General features: G+C 37.5%; 1 protein-coding gene across 17 annotated transcripts; it reads right to left on the reverse strand.

Annotated features, from left to right (window-relative positions):
* LOC107605984 (ABC transporter G family member 44-like) lies at positions 1,028–19,620 on the reverse strand. Of its 17 annotated transcripts, none has more exons than XR_002350484.1 (14): positions 18,947–19,618; positions 18,610–18,857; positions 17,860–17,907; positions 17,589–17,735; positions 16,780–16,871; positions 16,030–16,325; positions 15,689–15,797; positions 14,644–14,783; positions 14,471–14,530; positions 14,285–14,341; positions 13,592–13,651; positions 13,427–13,489; positions 13,048–13,138; positions 12,578–12,953 (listed from the first exon to the last, which is right to left on the reverse strand). XR_002350484.1 is itself a non-coding variant. In XM_021106331.1 (10 exons), exons 6-10 carry the CDS (start codon positions 14,285–14,287, stop codon positions 12,615–12,617), a joined length of 435 nt encoding a protein of 144 aa, XP_020961990.1. In that variant the 5' UTR covers positions 14,288–14,341; positions 14,471–14,530; positions 14,644–14,783; positions 15,689–15,797; positions 16,030–16,325; positions 16,780–17,075; the 3' UTR covers positions 12,557–12,614. The 17 variants fall into 17 exon arrangements, 1 of the variants encoding a protein (XP_020961990.1); XR_002350478.1 differs by having other exon boundaries at positions 16,780–17,075; positions 17,400–17,735; XR_001612581.2 differs by having other exon boundaries at positions 16,030–16,057; positions 16,250–16,325; positions 16,780–17,735.

Raw genomic sequence — 25,321 nt, forward strand, 5'->3', positions numbered from 1 at the left:
AAATTGAGGGACTTGAGCAAAAATCAGATTCAGAGGTAGAAGAAGGACTGCTGATGTTGTTGGATTCTGACCTCCCTGCACTCAAAGTGAATTTTCGGGAGCTACAAAACTCAAAATGGCGCGCTTCTAATTGCGTTGGAAATTAGACATCCAGGGCTTTCCCGCAATATATAATACTCCATACTTTGGCCGAGTTTAGACGACGACCATTTTCCAGAGAGGATTAAAAGTAGTCATTGACAACGGTGATCCCCTTACATAAAGCTAGCCATGGAAAGGAGTAGGATTGATTGGATGAAGACAGCAGGAAAGCAGACGTTCAGAGGAACGAACGCATCTCTATATGCTTATCTAAAATTCCCACCAATGAATTACATAAGTATTTCTATCTTTATTTTCTATTTATTTATTATTAATATTCAAAAACTTCATAACTATTTGATATCCGCCTAACTGAGATTTACAAGGTGACCATAGCTTGCTTCATACCAACAATCTCCATGGGATCGACCCTTACTCACGTAAGGTTTTATTACTTAGACGACCCAGTGCACTTGCTGGTTAGTTGTGCGAAGTTGTGAAGTTATGTTTGGACCATGGTATTGTGCACCAGTTGTTGGTGCCATTGCCAGGGAGAGAATGAACAAATTTTACAACCTCAGAGTAACAATTTTGCATTATCAAGTTTTTGGCGCCGTTGCCGGGGATTGTTTGAGTTTGGACAACTGGCGGTTCATCTTGCTGCTCAGATTAGGTAAATTTCTTTTTGTTTTATTTTTAAAAATTTTTCAAAAATCTTCAAAAATTTCTCTTTTATTTTCGAAAAAAAGAAAAAAAATAAAATAAAAATTCTTTTCAAAAAAATTTTTTATTATGTTCTTCAGAATTTTTAAGAATGAATTCTAGAGTTTCATGAAGCATGTGAAGCCTGGCTGGCTGTAAAGCCATGTCTAAATTTATTTGGACTGGGGCTTCCAACCCAACATTATCAAGAGCAAGCCAGTTGTTGCTAATCCACCTGCTGCTGTTCCTGATCCACCTGATTTACATGCTAAAGCTTGACTGGCCATTAAGCCATGTCTAACCCTCAGATTGGAGCTTTAGACTAAAGAGCACAAGATTCTTGGAATTCACATTAAAAAAATTTTGAAATCCTTATTTTTCTTTTCAAACAATTTTTGAAAAATACAAAAAAATTAGAAAATCATAAAAATCAAAAATATTTTGTGTTTCTTGTTTGAGTCTTGAGTCAGATTTTAAGTTTGGTGTCAATTGCATGTTCATCTTGCATTTCTCAAAAAAATCATGCATTCATGGTGTTCTTCATGATCTTCAAGTTGTTCTTGGTAAATCTTCTTGTTTGATCTTGATGTTTTCTTGTTTTGTGCCTTTTCTTGTTTTTCATGTGCATTTTTGCATTCATAGTGTCTGAACATGAAAAATTTCTAAGTTTGGTGTCTTGCATGTTTTCTTTGCATATAAAAATTTTCAAAAATATGTTCTTGATGTTCATCATGATCTTCAAAGTGTTCTTGGTGTTCATCTTGACATTCATAGTGTTCTTGCATGCATTCATTGTTTTGATCTAAAAATTCTCATAGGAGCAAACAATTTTGAGCTGAAACCTCAATTAGTTTCTATGATGCAACAAAACTGCAAGTTTCATGGACTTCCATCTGAAGATCCTTTTCAGTTCTTAACTGAATTCTTGCAAATCTGTGATACTGTTAAGACTAATGGAGTAGATCCTGAAGTCTACAGGCTCATGCTTTTCCCGTTTGCTGTAAGAGATAGAGCTAGAATATGGTTGGATTCTCAATCTAAGGATAGCCTGAACTCTTGGGATAAGCTGGTCAAGGCTTTCTTAGCCAAGTTCTTTCTTCCTCAAAAGCTAAGTAATCTTAGAGTGGATGTTCAAACCTTCAGACAGAAAGAAGGTGAATCCCTCTATGAAGCTTGGGAGAGATACAAGGAACTAACCAAAAAGTGTCCTTCTAACATGCTTTCAGAATGGACCATCCTGGATATATTCTATGATGGTATGTCTAAATTAGCTAAGATGTCATTGGATACTTCTGCAGGTGGATCCATTCACCTAAAGAAAACGCCTGCAGAAGCTCAAGAACTCATTGACATGGTTGCTAACAACCAGTTTATGTACACTTCTGAGAGGAATCCTGTGAGTAATGGGACGCCTCAGAAGAAGGGAGTTCTTGAAATTGATACTCTGAATGCCATATTGGCTCAGAATAAAATATTGACTCAGCAAGTCAATATGATTTCTCAGAGTCTGAATGGAATGCAAGCTGCATCCAACAGTACTCAAGAGGCATCTTCTGAAGAAGAAGCTTATGATCCTGAAAACCCTGCAATAGCAGAGGTGAATTACATGGGTGAACCATATGGAAACACCTATAATCCCTCATAGAGAAATCACCCAAATCTCTCATAGAAGGATCAACAAAAGCCTAAATAAGGCTTTAATAATGGTGGAAGAAACAGGTTTAGCAATAGCAAGCCTTTTCCATCATCCACTCAGCAACAGACAGAGAATTCTGAGCAGAATCCATCTAGCTTAGCAAATTTAGTCTCTGATCTATCTAAGGCCACTGCGAGTTTCATGAATGAAACAAGGTCCTCCATTAGAAATTTGGAAGCACAAGTGGGTCAGCTGAGTAAAAGGATCACTGAAATCCCCCCTAGTCCTCTCCCAAGTAATACAGAAGAAAATCCAAAAGGAGAGTGCAAGGCCATTGATATAACCATCATGGCCGAATCCAAGGAAGAAGGGGAGGACGTGAATCCCAAGGAGGAAGACCTCCTGGGACATCCAACGATCAATAAGGAGTTTCCTCTGAGGAACTAAAGGAATCTGAGACTCATCTAGAGACCATAGAGATTCTATTGAACCTCCTTATTCCCTTCATGAGCTCTGATGAGTATTCTTCTTCTGAAGATAATGAAGATGTTACTGAAGAGCAAGTTGCCAAGTTCCTTGGTGCAATCATGAAGCTGAATGCCAATTTATTTGGTAATGAAACTTGGGGAGATGAACCTCCCCTGTTCACCAATGAACTAAATGCATTGGATCAGCTAAGATTGCCTCAGAAGAAACAGGATCCTAGAAAGTTCCTAATACCTTGTACCATAGGCACCATAACCTTTGAGAAGGCTCTATGTGACCTAGGTTCAGGAATAAACCTCATGCCACTCTCTGTAATGGAAAAATTGGGAATCTTTGAGGTACAAGCTGCTAAAATCTCATTAGAGATGGCAGACAATTCCAGAAAACAGGCTTATGGACAAGTAGAGGACATATTAGTAAAGGTTGAAGGCCTTTACATCCCTGCTGATTTCATAATCCTAGATACTGGGAAGGATGAGGATGAATCCATCATCCTTGGAAGACCCTTCCTAGCCACAGCAAGAGCTATGATTGATGTTAACAGAGGTGAACTAGTCCTTCAATTGAATGAGGACTCCCTTGAGTTTAAAACTCAAGGACATCCTTCTGTAAACATGGAAAAGAAGCACAGTAAGCTTCTCTCAAAACAGAGTCAACCAGAGCCCCCACAGTCAAACTCTAAGTTTGGTGTTGGGAGGCCACAACCAAACTCTAAGTTTGGTGTTGAACTCCCATATCCAAACTCCAAGTTTGGTGTTAGGGAGTCTCAACAATGCTCTGAACATCTGTGAGGCTCCATGAGAGCCTACTGTCAAGCTATTGACATTAAAGATGCGCTTGTTGGGAGGCAATCCATTTTTTATTTATCTAATTTTATTTTTATTTTATTGTTATTTCATGTTTTATTAGGTTCATGATCATGTGGATTCACAAAATAAATATAAAAATTGAAAACGGAATCAAAAATAGCAGAAGAAAAATCACACCCTGGAGGAGGATCTTACTGGCGTTCAAACGCCAGTAAGAAGCATCTGTCTGGCGTTCAACGCCAGAACAGAGCATGGATCTGGCGTTGAACGCCCAAAACAAGCAGCATCCTGGCGTTCAGACGCCAGAAATGCACACTGAGGAAGAGCTAGCGCTGAACGCCAGAAACAAGCATCTAGGCGCTGAACGCCCAGAACAAGCATCAATTCGGCGTTTAAATGCCAAAATTGCATGCAAAGGCATTTTACATGCCTAATTGGTGCAGGGATGTAAATCCTTGACACCTCAAGATCTATGAACCTCACAGGATCATTTCAGGATCTGTGGATCCCACAGGATCCCCACCTTCCTTCCTCATAATCCTAATTTCTTCTACATCTTCTTCTTCATCTATTCTTTCTTCTCCTGCTCGAGGGTGAGCAACATTCTAAGTTTGGTGTGGTAAAAGCATTGTTTATTTTGCTTTTCCATAACCATTGATGGCACCCAAGGCCAGAGAAACCTCAAAAAAAAAAAGAGAGAGAAGAGAAAAGGGAAAACAAAAGCTTCCACCTCCAAGTCATGGAAGAAGTAGGATCTAGTTACTTTTAGGGATGTTTTCATTAGTTTTTATGTTAAATTCACATTTCTGGACTTTACTATGAGTTTGTGCATTTTTCTATGATTTTAGGTATTTTCTGACTGAAATTGAGGGACTTGAGCAAAAATCAGATTCAGAGGTAGAAGAAGGACTACTGATGCTGTTGGATTCTGACCTCCCTACACTCAAAGTGGATTTTCTGGAGCTACAGAACTCAAAATGGCGCGCTTAATTGTGTTAAAAATTAGACATCCAGGGCTTTCCAGCAATATATAATAGTCCATACTTTGGCCGAGTTTAGATGACGCAAAAGGGCATTGAACGCCAGTTCTACGCTGCAGTCTGGAGTTAAACGCCAGAAACACGTCACGAACCAAAGTTGAACGCCAGAAACACGTTACAACCTGGCGTTCCACTCCAGAAAGAGCCTCTGCACGTGTAACATTCAAGCTAAGCCCAAGCACACACCAAGTGGGCCCCGGAAGTGGATTTATGCATCAATTACTTACTTCTGTAAACCCTAGTAACTAGTTTAGTATAAATAGGACTTTTTACTATTGTATTAGTATCTTTTGATCATTTTTAGATCTCTAGACCTCCATGGGAGGCTGGCCACTCGTGCAGTGACATCGCATCGGACCATTTTCACAGAGAGGCTGGAAGGTAGCCATTGACAACGGTGATGCCCTTACATAAAGCTAGCCATGGAAAGGAGTAGGATTGATTGGATGAAGACAGCAGAAAAGTAGAGGTTCAGAGGAACGAACGCATCTCTATATGCTTATCTGAAATTCCCACCAATGAATTACATAAGTATTTCTATCTTTATTTTCTGTTTATTTATTATTAATATTCGAAAACTCCAAAACTATTTGATATCCGCCTGACTGAGATTTACAAGGTGACCATAGCTTGCTTCATACCAATAATCTCCGTGGGATCGACCCTTACTCACGTAAGGTTTTATTACTTGGACGACCCAGTGCACTTGCTAGTTAGTTGTGCGAAGTTGTGAAGTTATGTTTGGACCATGGTATTGTGCACCAGTTGTTGGCGCCATTGCCAGGGAGAGAATGAACAAATTTTACAACCTCAGAGTAACAATTTCGCATTATCACTTTGTCAGCCAAAGCTTGATTTCCCTCCTACTGGGTGGGAGTAGTGGTTTAAAAAAAAAGAGTCAATAATTCAAGGATATTTTGTCATGGCCAAAAAGCAAGATGTCTCAAATTATTTGGCTACCTTAGAAAGCTATTTAAGTAATTTCAATTCTGCATAAACTCTTTCTTTTGATAGAAGTGATTCTTTTGATGAAGTTGAATTACATAGGGATTTCAATTCAGTTTTTTCAATTCCTAGTACAAATTTGATTCCTCAAATCGAATTTAGGCCTAAATTAGGTTTTACTTCTTTTCCTATTCCTAGGAGTAATATTGTTAACCAATCTTGCGCCGATGTATCTCACCGTCCTTGTATTGAAAATGATTCGATTGCTAATTTGGTTGATAATAAAGTTTGTTTTTCCTCAAATGAGCTAATAGATTTATCTTTTGATTGTATTTACGATTTGGAACCTTTGAATTTTAAAAAGTATTCAATTAATGATGATAATATCGAAAGAGGTTTTGAGTCTCAAGATCTTCTTGAGGAAATTAGTTTGGGATCTGGTGATGATGTTAGACCCACTTATATTTGTAAAAATATTGACAAGCAATTTCGAGCAGAATTAATCAATCTTTTAGTTAAGTAGAAAAATTGTTTTGCTTGGGATTATCAGGAGATGTCTAGACTTGATCGTTCTTTAGTAGAACACTGATTGGCTTTAAAGCCATTTTCTCAGCCAGTAAAACGGGCACCTCGATGCTTTGCACCTAAGGTCAATCTTAAGGTTAAAGAAGAAACTCAAAGATTGATTAAAGTAAAGTTTATTCGAATAGCTCGTTATGTTGATTGAGTGTCAAATATTGTACCAGTAATGAAGAAGAATGAGAAATTACGAGTATGCATTGCTTTTATAGATCTAAACAATGCTAATCCTAAAGATGAATATTTTATGCCTATAGCAGACATGTTAGTCGATTCTGCAGCAGGCAATGAAATTTTGATCATGGATGGTTATTCTGGATATAAACAAATCTTTATAGCCAAGGATGATGTGTTGAAAACTACTTTTCGATGTCCTGGGGCTTTAGGAACTTATGAATGAGTGGTGATGCCTTTTGGTTTGAAGAATGATGGCACAATGTATCAACGTGTCATGAATACTATTTTTCATGAGTTTATCAAAAAATTTATGGAAGTATATATCGATGATATTATGGTTAAGTCAAACTCGATAGACCAGCATCTCAATCATTTGAGCCAAGCATTTGACACAATCTGCAAAAAAAGTTTAAAAATGAATCTTTTAAAATGTGCATTTGGGGTATCTACAGGAAACTTTTTGGATTTTGTAGTTCAAAAGAAAGGTATTGCTATTTATCAAAATAAAGCCAAGGCAATCTTGGAGTTGCCACTATCAATATCAAAGAAGGAGGTACAATCTTTCTTGAGAAAGGTTAATTTCTTTTGACGTTTTGTATCTAATCTTTCTAGTCAAACACGTGCTTTTTCATCTTTATTCAAACTTAAAGATGAGTCTCAGTATGAATGGATAGAGGAACATCAAAAGGCATTTGATTCGATTAAAGATTATTTGTCCAAAGCACCAATAATGGCAACCATTCGTTCCCATGAGTCATTGAAATTATATATTGCAGTATCGATGAATACTATTGGGTGTATGCTGGCTCAAGATGATGAGGAAGGTCATGAAAGGGCCATTTATTATTTAAGTCGAGTTATGTTTGATATTGAGACAAGATATTCTCCGATTGAGAAATTATGTCTTTCTCTTTATTATGCTTGCATGAAATTGAAATGTTATATGGTTGCAAAAAAGACTATAAAAGTGATTGCTCAAACGGATCTGATAAAGTATATGTTATCTTATCCCATGTTAAAAGGTCGATTAGGAAAGTGGATGATTGACTTAACGGAGTTCGATTTGTAATATGTGCCAGCTAAAGTTGTTAAAGTCAGGTCACTTTGTGGATCTTCTAATTGATAGATCGAATAATCCCAATTACCCAGGGACAAATATTATCGAGGTGAATTCTGATTGTTGGGAGATGTATTTTGATGGTTTGAAAGATAAAGATAGTGCTAGAGTCAGTATTTTGATTATTTTCCCAGAAGGTGTCCCATCAAAATTCTTGTTTGAGTTAAAATACCCATGTTCAAATAATATTGCTGAGTATGAAGCGTTGATTTTGGTTTAGAGTTTTTTATTCATAAAGGGGCACTGGATGTTCAATTTTTAGAGATTCTCAGTTGGTTTTAAAACAATTATCGAAAGAATTTAAATTTAATAACGAAAAGTTACAAAAGTATTTGTTGACAGCATGGAAATTATTAGTATCTTTTCGAAAAGTATCCTTGGTTCATATTCCAAGAATTCAAAATGAAGTTGGCAACGAGTTGGCTCAAATTATATCGAGATATAAAATACTTCTCGAAACTTTAGAAAAATTGACAAAGGTACGACAAATTTTGGTGCCTATTGAGGAAAGGGAAGTTTTAGTCATAGATGAGTGGGATGATGATGATTGGAGAAAACTAATTGTGGAATATCTAAGAAATCCTAAAGTCCGTATCGATCGGAAAGTTAAGATAAAAGCAATGAACTTTGTGGTGAGGGTGATGAGTTATATAAGAAAGGTAATGAAGGAAATCTTATGAGGTGTTTAAGTCAATCTGAAAAAGATATTCCCCTTGGAGAAGTTCATAAGGGTATATGTGGTGCCCATCAAGCTGAAGAGAAAATAAAATGGGTACTTCGACGTGATCGAGTATATTGGCCATCTATGGTGAAAGATAGTATTGATTATGCTAAAGCATGCTAAGAATGTCAGAAGCATGGAGTAATACAACAAATCCCTGCTTTTGAGATACATTCGATTATAAAGCCTTGGCCATTTAGGGGATGGGCATTGGATTTGATTAGAATGATCCATCCTCCTTCGTCAAAGAATCACAAGTTTATTTTAGTGGCTATCGATTATTATATGAAATGGGTCGAAGCTATTCCTTTGGTAGAAGTAGGTCAAAATGAGATCATTGATTTTATAGAACATATAATTCATCGATTCAGAATCCCTCAAACATTGAGTACTGATCAAGGTACTATGTTTATTGGCCAACGTGTTAAAACTTTTGTAGGCTTGCAGCATCAAGAAATATAACTATGGTGACTTTAACTCTATATTATGCGCAGGAAAATGGTCAAGTTGAAGCTGTAAATAAGATTCTGGTTAATTTGATTAAAAAGCAAAATGGTCAAAGACCTCGAACTTGGCATGAAACTATAAGCCAAGTATTATGGGCTTATCGAAATTAACCGAAAGGATCGACAAACATGTCTCCTTAAAAATTGGTTTATGATCACGATGCAGTTTTACCTTTAGAAATTAATCTCAATACCATAAGAATAATGAGACAAGATGAATTACCAATTGAGGATTATTAGAATGCAATGTTTGATGAATTAAACGATTTGGATAATGAATGTAACACCCTAACACACAGAGTTTTACACTTAAATCGTAAAACAAAGGTGGTGTGGTAGTACGACCTCTAAAATAAAATGTACATATGTATAATAGTCGAAAGAAGGTAGTATACTAAGAGCCTTGAAGAATAGGTAAAACAAAATCGTAAAATCAAAAGCACAACACTCAAGATTAAGGATTGCTTGCGTACGAAGAAAGCTAAAGATCATAAACATATATATATATAGAAAGTAATAACAGAGGGTCAAGAGTACAAAATAACAAGCTCCTAACTCAGCCTGCGAAGCTAAGGCTGGCCGGAGAATATTTACATACATATATACATAACCCACAATCCAAAATACATACATAAAGTCCTAGTTCTCCATACACCTCTAAGAGGTACAAAAGTAAAACAAGTATATACATGAGGAGAGTCTATACATATATAACAAAAGATCAAAAGTAAAGTCCCAAAATGACCACTTCGTTGTAGAACTCCAGACGCCTAGCGAGGTGCCTCTCGACCTGCATCTGAAAAATAACAATAACGTATGGGATGAGAACCGGGGGTTCTCAGCATAGTAAAGGTGCCACCTACATAAGATATAAGGTCTTGGAAATGCCAGAGGCAATCCTAGAACACCGACACTCATATTATAAAGCATAAAGGGTTAAACCAGAAACCGTAGATGGGTGGTCTTCTAAGGATTCCTAAACCTAACTAAAACTTAGCTAGAACACTAAATCTCTCCACCCTTCATCCGTTCCTCCATCTCCGGTGAATTTGCACAGACAGACAAGCATACAATGGCAAACACAGGTAGAATACAAGTAATACAGATAACAAGTATAACAGTTAGCATATTATAATCAATTAGGCATTCCCAATTAATGCATAAACAAGAAATTTAAACAATATGCACATGATGTATGCCTGTCCTATAGTTGATGAGTCTCATCTATCGGTTATCAAGCCAACCCGACAAGTCCGGCTGCTAAACCCTAGACTGTCCCCCGACGCGCATCCCCAAGAGTCTATGTTTGGTGTTTCTTATTTATATATAATTGCTCAATGGGAGAACCTTCCTAGGAATTTATAAGTGTCCGGTCACCTCTTACATCGTAGGGTCAACAGAGTATCGAGTATCAACTTGGAACACGTGGTGGCAAGCCACGGTACTTTACCTAGGAAAACTCGTATCTCAGATAAGATTGGCATACTCTTGGCATCTTCTATACTTCCTCACAAACTCTTGTGCATCCGACATGATGGAAGGCCAATAGTATCCAGATCTAACAAGCTTCCTGGCCAACGCCTTTCCCCCAATATGGTGGCCACAGCATCCTTCGTGAACTTCGCTCAAGACGTAGTCCATTTGGTCGGGCCGCAAGCACTTCAGCAGGGGTTGATTAAGCCCTTGTTTGTACAGCTGGCCCAGTATCACTACATACTTGGCCACCTCCTATTTTAGCGTTCTAGCACCCTTCTCGTCCTCAGGGAGCTCGCTGTCCTCCAAGAAATAGATGATCAGATCTATCCATGAGGAAGGGCTTAACGCTTATGTTACGTAGAGAGTTACCGACGGCTCCTTTACCAGCCCTTGAATCAAAGATTGGTTTTCCGTGCCTGGCTTTGTGCTTGCCATCTTCGATAGGAGGTCAGCTCTCGCATTTATTTCTCTCGGTACATGTTGAATCGTGACCTCTTCGAAATCTTCACACAACTTTTTCACCTTTTCCAAGTACTTATGAAGTAAGGAGTCCCTAGCGTGATATGTCCCGTTGCCCTGGGAGGTAACAATTTGGGAGTCACTGTTGACCTCGACTCGCGATGCTCTGACTTCTTTGGCTAGGAGTAAACCCCCTATCAAGGCTTTATATTCCACTTAGTTTTTGGAGACCGGGAAGTCGAACTTGAATGATTGATCATAAGTCATCCCAGCCGAGCTTTCGAGGATTATTTATTGGTGCACGAAACTGGCTCCGCACATTTTGCACAGATAGACTAGCAAGTATATCGGGTCGTCCAAATAATACCTCAGGTGAGTGAGAGTCGATCCCACGGAAATTGTTGGTTTGAGCAAGCAGTGGTTACCTTGCAAATCTTAGTTAGGCGGATAGAAATCATAGTTTGTCACGGAAAATGCATAAAACTGAATAAATAAATAAAATGTTACTAGATAGGTGTGAAATTAATAGTATGAGAACGGTTGAGGCTTCGGAGATGCTTTGTCTTCCGGATTAATTTTTCTTACTGTCTACTTCAATAACTTTCTGATTCATTCAATGGTAGCCGTAAGTGATTAACTCGTCCTCTCATCAAGTTAACCTCCTCCACTGCAGCAATCCACCATGTTGAAGTGACTCGTGTCCTCTCATCAAGCCACCTCTAGGTCTCTTACTACAGCAGAAGATGAAGCTCTAAGCAATCCACTCCCCTTCACGATCCTACTCAAGGTCACTACAAAAAATTTTAGTTAAAACGGCGGTTTTTTTGGGTATTTACGGCGGTTTGAACCGCCATTATAACCAAGAACGGCGGTTTTAGAAAACGACGTAATTCTGGGCGCCATTCTGGTTATTACGGCGGTTTTCAGAAAACCGCCATAATTCCCTGGGTTAAAACGGCGGTTTTTGAATAGGTTAAAACGGCGGTTCAAACCGCCGTTATTTCCAGGGTTAAAATGGCGGTATTTGGATAGGTTAAAACAGCGGTTTGAACCGCCATTATTACCTTGACAGAGTGGCATTTTGATTGGTTAAAACGGTGGTTCAAACCGCCGTTATTTCCAGGGTTAAAATGGCAGTTTTTGGATAGGTTAAAACAGCAGTTTGAACCGCCATTATTGACGTAATTCTGGGCGCCATTCTGGTTATTACGGCGGTTTTCAGAAAACCGCCATAATTCCCTGGGTTAAAACGGCGGTTTTTGAATAGGTTAAAACGGCGGTTCAAACCGCCGTTATTTTCAGGGTTAAAATGGCGGTTTTTGGATAGGTGAAAATGGCGGTTTGAACCTCCACTATTACCCTGACAGAGTGGTATTTTGGTTGGTTAAAACGGTAGTTCAAACCGCCGTTATTTCCAGTGTTAAAATGGCGGTTTTTGAATAGGTTAAAACGGCGGTTTGAACCGCCATTATTACCCTGACAGAGTGGCGTTTAGTTGGTTAAAACGGCAGTTCAAACCGCCATTATTTCCAGGGTTAAAATGACAGTTTTTGAATAGGTTAAAACGGCGGTTTGAACTGCCATTATTACCCTGATATAGTGGCATTTTGGTTGGTTAAAACGGCACTTTTGAACTGCCATTTTTACCCTAACAATGACATTTTTATCGTTTAAAAAAATAATTTTTACCGTCATTTTTATCGCGTTAAATAGATAATTTTGTGATTAAAATTTCACAATAGCAAAAAATTATAATCCATAAATGAAATATTATATAACTCATAAACAAAATATTAATATAATATATAATTTTTTATTATTGAAAATCAAAAGTAATAACATCACAATAAATTTGTGTAGATCAAATTAAATAATGCAGATTATGGATCCAGAAACACATTATTCAAATTTATTACTTCTTGCGAAAAGTCTGCAACTCCTTTCCTCTCGGGACATTTAAAGCCCATGAAGGCGAAAAATTCGAGAACATGTTTATGGGGACCTTGATATACAATGTGGCCATCAGAGAGTAGAATAACGTCATCAAAAAGATTGTAAGTCTCTGATGCTGGTTGAAGGAGTGAGACAACGGCAGTTCCTTTAAGAGAGTGGATGAGATGCTTTAGTGAGTTCACAATTCGAAAAAGTTGTTGAGCTATCTAAACCAGTAGATATTTCATCCATGAAAAGAGCTCTAGCTGATCCAACCAGCACTTCTCCTATATTTGTATATATACAATTTTTCTAAAATTAGATTCTTGTTTGTGATAAATTAGACATTAATGATTGAAATCTAGCTTGTTCTTGTTTTACCTGTTGTAAGAAGTTTTCTTTGCCCACCAGAAATACCTCTTAGCATTGCATTTCCTACAATAGTATCAGCACATACTTCTAGTCCCAAAACCTGAAAACATGAATTAAAACAATCAAAAAATAAACACAAAATGACTTCATGATTACCAGAGAAAACCTTACAGTGAAATCTTCATGCCAAGAACACTTTGGGTTCTTTCAACCATCTTTATCAGAAAATGAACTTCAAGAAAACAAGTTTTTTTTTTATTTTTCTTTACATGGTAAAATAATTCTCAATTCATGTGATCTTATTATTTCATGTTTCAAAACCAATTAACAGAATCAGTAACTGGGTCCATACTCAGAATTGCACTTCAACACAAAAAGATGTACAAACCTTCTTCCCCTTCTTTTTCTCTGAAATGCCACCTAAAACCATGCATGGCTGCACAGCATCAATCTGGGAACAAAGAAAACTTAGAAGGCATTCAATGAAAGTGGCTTTATATTCTGAACGATGTTTCTAACTTTTCAGTGAAATTTATTAACCATATTCACTTACAACATCAAGGTCCCAAATTTTTATTGACAGTTCCATTGAACTAACAGCTAAAGAAGTTTCCTGCAATGACAATGAAATAATAATGAGATAGAAAGTAGAGGAAGCATAAGGGGATCAAGTCAAATTTGAGCATGCAAATGAAGGCTAGAATTTAGAACTTTTATTAGCAAAGGAATGTAAAATAAGGCCTAAAGTCATCATGAACGTGTTATAATAATTATCTTTGATATATATATATATATAAATATGTGGATTTTATCGGCTAATGTCTATCCACTAACAAAGATTTTCCTTGTAATTACAAATAAACAATAATATTGCTAGATTAGGGTTTAATTAATTTAGAAGCTCGATGAAATTGGTGTTTCTGTGGATAAGAGACAAGATTGATATGCATTCCATTGAGACAACAGTAGTACGATAAATGTTGCTAATAAAAACTTCTTCGGTCAAAGGCAATCTATTAGTAAAGGATTGAAATCTTGGATAACAAAGACTAGGCAATTTAAAAATAATATTAACAACTGCCATAGACCACTGAAGGATAATATTCGAACAAAATAGATAACACACTTTAAGCCCAATATGAATACTCTGATAAACTTTGTGTTGGTTTTGATACCTCAACTCCTAAGGTAAATAAAAAGATGCAAATTAACACAGAACACAATGAGATAGAGCTAGCTAGCTAACCATAATTCTTCATCTTCGTCATCGTGGTACTTGTCTTATCTGAAAATTCTTCAAATACTGCATAAAACACATTCAAAACTATTGGATTGTGATATTATCATGCTTGTTTTGACAGAAAATTATATGCCTTAAGAAAGATAGACACAAGAGAATACTAATCCATTATTGCCTACTTTTGAAGTGTACCTGAGATAAGGCTATAAACAGTATTAGCATGGGAATTCCAATTTCAACGCAGCTCCCAACCTAACACAAATAGTTCAGATTCAGAATAATATACTAAACCATATTAGTGATGAGAAAATAATTGTGAATTTCACTATTAATAATGCAGTAAGTGGGGCTGGTGTTATATGTACCACAAGGAATCCTCTGTCAAATAGTCCAAAACCAACTAATGCATTGAGAAACCTGAAGATCATGGAGCTTGACTCTAGCAGCAACGGAAACCAATAGCTTGTTCTTTTGTGAGAAGCGGGTTCAATTTCAAGACCACATCCTTGATTGCAGCAACACAAGGAGAAAATGGAGTGAAAATGCAGTAATACTTTCATTTATCATTTCAACACAAGCTGCTAATTGAATTCATGCCTCTTCCACCAGCTAAGTAATAATGAAAAAAAAAGTGAGAAGCCCCAATCTCTTTTATAATACTTTCATTTATCATTTCTTTTATAATAATAAAAAAAATCTGAAACAAGTCATCATATGAGATACATATAGTATTTATTAAGTACTAGTATTGAACAAATTCATATCGTGAACTTGAAATCTCTTTCAAGTATAGCAAATGCGCTGAACATCAAGATGGTAAACTGTAAATGCAAGCTAAGGCTTAATTATTAGCTTGGTTAATTAGATTATTAATAACTTCTAATATATAATCCATTAGTAAATAATCTAGAGATATTATTTAACTTAGTATTTTTATATTGTACGAACTAGGGTGCTTGACTATTTTAGTGGGGCTAATCAAATGTACTACTAATAATAATGTAGCATTTAGCTTTAGTATCTTCTTAAATCTTAAGTAGTCATGTACCTTTCTTTGATCTAAATTTTATATAATATGTTTCATCTACGAACAACTTAAACAATTAACAAAGACGCCATAAAACAAGTGCCACCAATCACATAGCCCTTCTTTTTTAATAGCAAAATTTAATCAGTGCACTTTAATTTAATACTGAGACATGTAGCGTTTATTTTTATATTTTTCCATATATAATAGAATAAGATTTTATACATGCGATATTTTGGCACTTTCTTAGAAGCACCAACTACTACTACTCTGTATCATGATGCATATGAATCTAGTTTTAATCACTCAGAATCATCATAATATAAATCAGATGAGCATAGAATATAACTGATTCCATGGAAAACAGAATAGAATAAACATACCTTGGGTGATACTGCTTCAAGTTATTTTCTCCCATACAAGTAATTTTGCTAGATACTGCTTCTCGGCAGTCATGGTGTTCACACTTCCGGTGGTTGGACTATCGTCCATCTACAAAAAAGAAATCCGCCAATTGCCAAAAGCAAAAAAGTAAAACACCACACCATGGTAGACTATCAAATACAATGAATTGATTAGTAAATTACGTTGTGCAGAAAAGGAGTGTCAACAAACAAGAATGTTGAAAAGGAGCATTAAGCAAGACAGAATAAATGCTGTGATAAAAGGTATGAAGAGGAAACTATAATTTCATTACGATATGAAAAGTGTAAAACACACTTACCATGAATTAAAGGAAACCTGTAAGTATGCTGCATTCATATTCCATAAATTGGAAATATCAGTACAGAGCTACAAAGTAATAATCTACATAAACTAATTCTCTCATGTGCCAATTGCTTAACGAAGACGTATAAATAATTGTAAAAGTAAAAGATAAATATAAAAAAACCAAACCAAAGCACAGAGGAATTTCATCATGCTATTCATGTTTCATAGTTTACATGGATAATTCAACAACGCTAATAACTGATATGCTAACATAGAGTTGCTTTCACTCTGGAGTCAGACCAACAACCCCTGAAAACAAGGAAGCAAAAGACACAAACATCAAGTTTATGATACAGATATATTGAAGCATAAGTACTGTGAACATTGTGAAATTAAAAGAGCACTGATTAAGGATTAAAAAAAAAAGGAAGCTTCATGCTGGAGATGTGAAATAGATAAGTTTTCAATGCATTGGAAAAAGGCAAAAAAAGAAAAAACTTCTGAAAATATACTCTTTTTAGTATCTTTAACTAGTACTCTTAGAACATTGGAAACACTGGTCAGCAAAACCAGAACAGATGTTTTTTAAATATGCAAGTGAACAGCACTGGTTAATTTGCTACTCAGATATAGTGAACAGCACTGGTTAATTTGCTACTCAGATATCTTCCTTCCTACATTTCATTGCTCAACCAACAAAAAGCATATGAATATTTACGAAAAATAGAAAATTATTAGTATTTTCCCATGCTATCATACATACCATTTACAGATGCCTCAGAAAGAAACTCAGAATTCAAGCTTGATAATGCTGTAAGAACTAATGGATGGGTACTGAGAACAGATCCGGGAATCCTGAAACGAACAAAAATTTAAAGAGAAATAGTAAAGCCAATGGAAAAAGAAACACATAAACCAAGATAATAAAGTTGTAATATTCAAATTAAATACATATCTCCCCCATATTCTTCATTAACTTTATAAACCCTTCCTGAAATTATATAGCATTTGTGGAATGCATCTATGCTTTCCATCAGTTTCACTTGACAAGTCTGTTTCCTATAAGTTGAGATACTCATTCCATTCAACATTCTTTTGTTTAAAAGCCAACTGTCAATTATATATTTGTGATTTTAAAAAACCCAAATATATACATATAGTTGAGAACACTATAGATCGCCCAAAAAAAATTAACTAAATGCTTGACAGTAAAGCACACTCATCTGACAAGCTTCCTCCAATATGCTACACAATTCAGATGATTCATTTATACAAAACAGTTCTTGAATAATTAATCTTGATCAGAATAATATATTAATACATTCAATAAAAACAACTTAGCCAAACACTCCAATATGCAAAGAGGTAGAAAAAAATTAGTACCCATGCTTTAGGCGAAGCCACGAAGCAAACGCTTCAAGAACCTGAATGATAACCAAGAAAAAATACTATCCGACAAGGCAGCAACTTTGAAAATTATAACAACTTGTCACTTAGTAACTCAAACTTTAGGCATTTGTCTCATTAATAAAATGAAGAGATGACACATAATCACACATATCATACTATGACCTCTGGCAAAACTGTTAGTAACTCCAAGAATCCTGGTATATATTCCGGATGAGAATCCATCTCGTCCCTAAGCCATTTCACTATACCACCATCTCCCCAATCTTCAGCAGGCACATGCACAGCCAATGCAGCCACAGCAATGCTAATCTACACATTAAAAAGATTTGAAGAATACATTTGGTTACCCTAAACTTCCATTTAAATATATTCAAATGATAATAAAAATAACTGTAAGAAAAGATAGAACGGTGCAAAGGACTTCTAGATGAACCTGAGTTCTGACTTTTGGATGACCCTTGTGGAACTTTTTTAGCAAGTTCTGTGTTCAAAACAACAATGAAAATAAAGCCTTAGCAAATTCATTATTTATTGTACATACTAACGCATCTGAATTGTCATAGCTGACAGACATCAAAAGATCAAATTATAATAGTGTCCTTATGTACCGATTTTGTATAATGTATTATATTATCTTTTATGTACTTTATTAGCTATGTAGAATTGATTTTCCATAAGATCCAATTACATTCTTGCAATTATATTAGTACATGCATATAGAAAGCAAATCAGGCAAGTGTTTCAACTTTCAATTACTAAATCAAAGATCAAAACATAACATAAGATCTCCTACTTCAGCAAACAAAAATGCTCAGAAGCAATTATCCGCCTAATTTTATATTGAACAGATTTTCTATAATCACAAATTTTAATATTTTCAAAATATTTTTAAGCTAATAAGGCATTCTGGTTAGATTTTTGAGTGAAAAAATCTAAGAGCAATTATAGAAGATCTAACTGGAATTGTGATGATCCTATGCCTTCAGTAATACTGATATTATATATCTAAGAGCAATTATACAGAGAGGTTAATCTAACATTAGAAAATTTTATCAAAAGCCTAGAAATCAAGGAAATTAGATTCTTAATTTGACAGTAAGCAAAAGCAAACAACAATTGATATTAAATTAGGAATTTAAAAACCCTAACTTTCAGAAAAAAAGTGAACAGAAGAAAGGAAGACCTAATGTGGCGCTGGCGGATCAGAACCTGGCGTGGTGGATTGACTTGGCCATGCTAGGATCAGAAAAAAGCATACCTCCCTCAATCCCTTCTTTCTCCCAACAAACAGAACCTAGCTTTCTACCAAAAGGAATTCAACTTTCACCTTCTCAACCAAAAGGAATTAAACTTTTACCTCTCAACCAAAAGGCAATTTATTTCATCGATTGCAGATACTTCGTTTACTTCAGAACAATCATGGCCTAATAACTAACGTGTTGCAGAAACAAAATTTTTTATTAGAACTTATGTATAATAGGTTAAAAAAGGGCGAAGGAGGAGGATGCTTCGAAACGAACCTTTTCCAGAGATCACGTTGAGATTTGGCGGCGATGGAGCGCCAGAATCGATCCATCTGGACGCATAGGGATTGGATCTGAGAGATGTCGTTGGAGAGGGAGAAAGAGAGATCGGAGGAGGCGGAGTAGTCGAGGCGCTCAAGGCGTTCCATGCCGTCGCGTGTATTCAGGAGGAGCTTCTTCGCGCCTTGGTAAACATCCGATAGCGTTGCTCCACCGCCTTCCATGGTGGCGCTCAGTGGTGGTGGTGACTGTGATGGTTTTTTCGGAGCTCCGAGGAGAAGAAGCTAAACGTCAGAGAAAGAGAGAGAGAGACTCTGTGAATTGATGAAACGTAGAAATCGGAGCTCCGACGAATGCTGACAAATCTTCAGATCGAAGCCAAATCGTAGAAGCTCAATGAAGGCAGTGACAACGGTGTTGCTTGCAGCAACGAGGAGATGAGCTGCAACAAGGGGATGAGCGACAGCGAGGATTTGAATGACAAATCAGTGGAAGATGAACAAAGGCAAGAAATTAGGGTTCGCCAGTGTCATTGTCTTCACTTTCTCATATGCAACAATACTAATTACACTCTCATATGCAACATCACTCAAATTAAAAGAAAAATTATGGCGGTTCCAAACGCCACAATCAACAAAAAAGCCATGAGCATTACGGCATAAATTAGAACCACTGAAAATAACAAACATAATGGCAGTTTTATTAACCCGCCATAAAACTAGTGCCATTTTTACTAACTTTTTTTGTAGTGGGTGCCACAGACAAGGCAGATCTTCCAGATCGAAAAGTGTTACTTCTCTGACTCTAGCCTTAACGCCACAGAGACCTCACTTACCCACGGTCAACGGGATTTCATGTCACGTATCCAAAGTTGCCCAGGTACTCTATTGGAATCCGGAATGCAATCTCTAGCTTTGGTTCAACGCTATCCGGGTCAGGACTCGCACGGAACCCATGTAGAACAAGGGTGATTGTCACTGGTCACCCTCAATTCATGAGATGAAGAACAAGAATGCATAAAGGAATAGAATCAGACATATTGAACTAAAACAATAATATTATTTATCCATGAAACTCAGCAGAGCTCCTAACCTTAACCTTAGGAGGTTAGTAACTCATACTGTACAATAGTAGTGAAGTATTCGATTGGGGGGGGAGAAGATCCAAAGTTAGGGTGATCTCCTCCTATATATACTAATATCCTAACTAAGAATTACAGAAATAAGATAAACTAAGTTGATAATGCGAAAATCCACTTCTGGGACCAACTTGGTGAGTGTTTGGGATGAGCTTGAGTGAAATCCACGAGATAGTACACCTTAGGGGCATTAAACGCTGGCTTGGGACTCTCTTTTGGGTGTTGGACGCCAGCTGCTCCCTTGTGGGCGTTGAACTCCAGGAATAGGGTAGGTGGCTGGCGCTGAACGCCAGTTTTGGGCCTTCATTTCCAAAGCAAAGTATGAACTATTATATATTTCTGGAAATTCCTGGATGTTAGCTTTTCATAGCCGTTGAGAGCACGCCGTTTAGACTTCTGTAACTCCAGAAAAGCTCCTTCGAGTGCACGGAGGTCAGATCCTGACAGCATCTGCAGTCCTTTCTCCGTCTCTAAATCAGACTTTTGCTCAAGCTCCTCAATTTCAGCCAGAAAATACCTGAAATCACCATAAAACACACAAACTCAAAGTAGAATAAAAAAATATGAATTTTTCACTAAAACCTATGAAAATATAATAAAAATTAAACAAAACATAATGAAAACTACATAAAAATGACGCCAAAAAGCGTATAAAATATCCGCTCATCAAAACACCAAACATAAACTGTTGCTTGTCCCCAAGCAACCAAAAACAAAGTAGGATAAAAAGAAGAGAAGGATACAATAAATCTCAGAGTTCTTAATGAAGCTCAATTTCGATTAGATGAGCGGGACTAGCAGCTTTTTGCTTCTGAATAATTTTGGCATCTCACTTTCCATTGAAGCTCAGAATGATTAGCATCTTTAGGAATTCAGAATCCAAATGATATTATTGACTCTCCTAGTTCAGTTCTTTTTTATTCTTGAACACCGCTTCCTTAGAGTCTTGGCCGTGACCCTAAGCACTTTGTCTTTCAGTATTACCACTGGATACATAAATGCCACAGACACTTAACTTGGTGAACCCCTTAGGATTGTGATTCAGCTTTGCTAGAATCCCCAGCTAATGGTGTCCAGAGTTCTTAAGCACACTCTTTTTGCTTTGGATCACGACTTTAACTGCTCAGTCTCAAGCTTTTCACTTGACACCTTCACACCACAAGCATATAGTTAGGGAAGCAGCTCATTTGAACTGTTTAGGCTAAGATATTATCTTTTTGGCCCTCCTAACCATTGATGCTCAAAGCCTTGGATCCTTGCTCTTGTCTTTTGGTTTCAAGAGCTATTGGCTTTTTCTGCTTGCTTTTTTTTTCCGCAACTTTTTTTTGCTTTTTGCTGCTTTTTCTTGCTTCAAGAATCAATTTTTGCATTTTTCAGATTAACAATAATACTTCACTTTTATCATCATTCTTTCAAGAGCAAACATTCTAAACTCCAACATCAAATATGCACTGTTCATTCACGCATTCAGAAAATAAAAGCAATGCCACCACATCAAATAATTGAACTATTCTTATTATATAACTCGAGTTCATGAATCTTACTTCTCTTTTTCAATTAAAATTTTATTTTCAGCAAGGTGAGAGATGCATGGAATAATTCATAGCTTTAAGACATAAGGATGATCATGCACTAGAAATAGATAATAAAACAAAATACATGAAAAACAGAAAAATAACATAAGCAAAGGGAATTAAGGGAACGAATCCACCTTAGTGATGGCGGCTACTACTCCTTCTAGAGGATCCAATGGAGTGCTTAATTTCTTCTATGTCACGCCCCTGCCTCTGTTGTTCTTCCTTCATAACTCTTTAATCTTCTCTCATGGCCCTTTGGTATTCTCTTATTTCATGGAAGATGGTGGAATGCTCTTGATGTCCCATCCTCAACTGATCAATGTTGGAGCTTAGTTCTCTTAGAGAAGTGTACAATTGCTCCCAGTAGCCTTGGGGAGGAAAATGCATCACTTGAGGCATCTCAGAGATTTCTTGTTGAGGCAGCTCCACATGCTCTTGTTGAGGTGTATGTGTAGGCTCTCTAGTTTTCTCCATCCTTCTTTTAGTGATGGGCTTGTCCTCTTCAATGGAGATGTCTCCTTCTATGACAATTCTAGCTGAATTGCATAGATGACAGATAAAGTGGGAAAACACTAACCTTGATAAGGTGGAAGGCCTTTCAGCTTTCTTGTACAACTCTTGAGGTATTACCTCATGTACCTCCACCTCACTTCTAGTCATGATGCAATGAATCATAATGGCTCTGTCAATAGTCACTACTGACCGACTGCTAGTAGGAATGATAGAGCATTGGATGAATTCCAGTTATCCTCTAGCTACAGGCTTGAGGTCAAGCCTTCTCAGTTGGATAGGCTTGCCTTGAGTATCCCTCTTCCATTGAGCTCCTTCCACATAAATGTCTGAAAGGACTCGGTCCAACCTTTGATCAAAATTGACTCTCCTTGTGTAAGGATGTGGGTCTCCTTACATCATTGGCAAGTGGAGCGCCAACCTTACACTCTCTAGGCTGAAATCCAAGGGTCACCATCGGACCATGGTGCTCCAATTTTTGGGATGTGGGTTCACGCTAGTGTCATGGTTATAGTGACCCATGTATTAGCATAGAAATCTTGCACCATCAAGATTCTAACTTCCGGAATCATATTGGTTAGGAATTTCTAACCTCTCCTCCGGATTTCTCTTCGGATCTCTGGGTACTCATTCTTTTTTAGCTTAAATAGGACTTCAGGAATCACCTTCTTCTTTGCCACTACTTCATAGAAGTGGTCTTGATGAGCTTTGGTGATGAATCTCTCCATCTCCTAAAATTCGAAGGTGGAAGCAACTGCTTTTCCTTTCCTCTTTCTAGAGGATTCTCCGACTTTGGGTGCCATAAGTGTGAATGGAAAACCAAAAGTAAGGCTTTTCCAACACCAAACTTAAAAGTTTTGCTCATCCTCGAGCAAAATATGAAGAAAAGAGTAGAAGATGAAGATAATAGGTGAAGAAAGAGGGGGATAGTGGTTCGGCCAAGTGAGGCTTAAGTGTATGAATGGTGTGTGTATAAAAGGTAGGAAGAAGGGGGTATTTATAGGGGTGGGATAGGGTAGAGTTCGAATGAATGGGTGGGAATTGGGTGGGAAATTTTGAATTTGAAGTGGGTGGGGGTTGGTGGGAGTTATGATGGTTTTGGGAAGAGATATGAATGTGATTGGGTTAGGGTTTATAGAAAAGAGTATGTGGGGAAGAGTGAAATTAAGAGAGAGAAGAAGGTGGAGTAGGTGGAGATTCTGTGGGACCCACTGATCCTGAGAGGCTAGGGAATTCGACTTCCCTGCCCCATTGTGGGCGTTGAATACCCAGCTCCTGCTTCTGGCTGGCGTTCAACGCCAGCTTCAGGTTGCTCCTCATGGGCGTTGAACGCCCACTCTGGCCTCCTTGTCTGGCATTCAACACCAGCAAGGTGCTTGCTCCAGGGTGTTCTGTTCCCAGCTCTAACTGTTTCTATTTTTGTTCTAGCTACTGCACATGATCACAAACTTAAACAAATATGAAAATTAAAGTTAAATAACTTAAATAAACTTAATGAAAAATAGAAATAACTTTAATTATGGTTGGTTTGCCTCCCAACAAGCGCTTCTTTAACGTTACTAGCTTGACGGTTAGCTCCTTACGGAGGTGAATAGGGGCTCAGAATTTCGCCCCTTATAGTGAATTTCTTGCCTGTGCTCTCATGGATGAGCTCCACATGCTCTTGAGACAGGATCTTGTTCACTGTGTGTGGAATGACTGGGTTGTCAGTGAAGGCAACTCTCATACTAGGTGAGAGGTCCTCAATGGGGATTTTCTTATCCCTCCACCCTTTAGGTACTTTCTTCTTAGTACATTTATTCTCAGTGCTTGATGATGGCTTCCCAACACCAAACTTAGAATTGGTGCTGGGGGCTCTGTATAACTTTGCACTGAAAGAGGGGGTTGGAACACTAAGTGTTGCACAACTGTCTCTCTTTTGTCAGAGGGAGAGTTAGGGCTAGGCATCTTGAATAAGATGTGGTCCTCCCATAGCTGTAGAATCAGCTCTCCCTTTGCTACATCAATTATGGCATTGGCAGTGGCTAGAAAGGATCTTCCAAGAATGATTAATTCATCCTCTTCCTCCTCAGTATCTAGGATTATGAAATCTGTATGGATGTAAAGGTTCTCAACCTTTACTAAGACATCCTCTACACGACCATAAGCCTTTTTTATTGACTTGTCTGCCATCTCTAGTGAGATTCTTGCAACTTGCACCTCAGATTCCCAGCCTTTCCATTACAGAGAGTGGCATAAGGTTTATGCTTGACCCTTGGTTACACAGATCCTTCTCAAAGGTAACGGTGCCTATTGTGCAAGGAATTAGGAAGCGTCCAGGATCCGACAGCTTCTGAGGTAGTTTCTACTGAACCAAGGCATTGAGTTCCTTGGTGAGCACTGGAGGTTCTTCCTCCAATGTCTCTGTGCCAAATAGCTTGGCATTCAACTTCATCAAAATTCCCAGGTACCGAGCAACTTGCTCTTTCCTAGTTTCCTCTTCCTCATCAGAAGAGGAGTACTCTTCAAATTCTAAAATTTTCAACCAAGCATTCAAGGGAACTTCAATGGGTTCCTCATGAACCTTTGGTTCCATCAATTCTTCAATAGAAGAGTTCTCAGTGGGCTTGGGGTACCCAACTACTCCTATTGTGGCATTCAATGCTAGGACTTGTGTTTCTTTGGGCGTTCAACGCCAGTGAGGGTACTGCTTTGGGCATTGCACGCCCAGAAAGGACCTCCTTACTGGTGTTTAACGCCAGTGATGGTATCTCCATGGGCGTTGAAGGCCCAGTAAGGACTTCCTTACTGGCGTTCAACGCCAGAGAATCCCCATCAGATTCGGCCTCAGTGTTCACTGTTATGGCCTTGCACTCTTCTCTTGGATTTACTTCAGTGTTACTAGGAAGAGTATTAGGAGGGGTCTCAGAAGTGGGTGTAGTAAAGTCACCAAGAACCTTCCTTGCATCTCCTCCATTGTTCTGTTTGGCTGCCATGCTTGTATTTTCAGTTTCTTGTTCGAAAAGTTCTATGAGGTCTCTTCCAGAATGTTGTGCTTTAACTTGTTGTAAACGCTTCCTTAAGGTCCTTTTAGGTTCAGGATCAGGATCAAAGAGAGGTTCTTTATCTCTGTTCCTGCTCATAAACAAGAAAAAGAAGACAAGAAAG

This window comes from Arachis ipaensis, chromosome B07, assembly GCF_000816755.2.
Source record: "Arachis ipaensis cultivar K30076 chromosome B07, Araip1.1, whole genome shotgun sequence".
Taxonomy (NCBI): Eukaryota; Viridiplantae; Streptophyta; class Magnoliopsida; order Fabales; family Fabaceae; genus Arachis; species Arachis ipaensis.

Bases quoted from the DNA above. Each gene is read 5' to 3' on its own strand.
- LOC107605984 (XM_021106331.1), bottom strand. The intron at 13,139-13,426 runs GTTTGTACATCT...TCATGTTTTCAG, and splicing joins AGAAAAAGAAGGGGAAGAAG to GTTTTGGGACTAGAAGTATG. The intron at 12,833-13,047 runs GTAAAACAAGAA...ACTCTCTTAAAG, and splicing joins AAGAAAACTTCTTACAACAG to GAACTGCCGTTGTCTCACTC.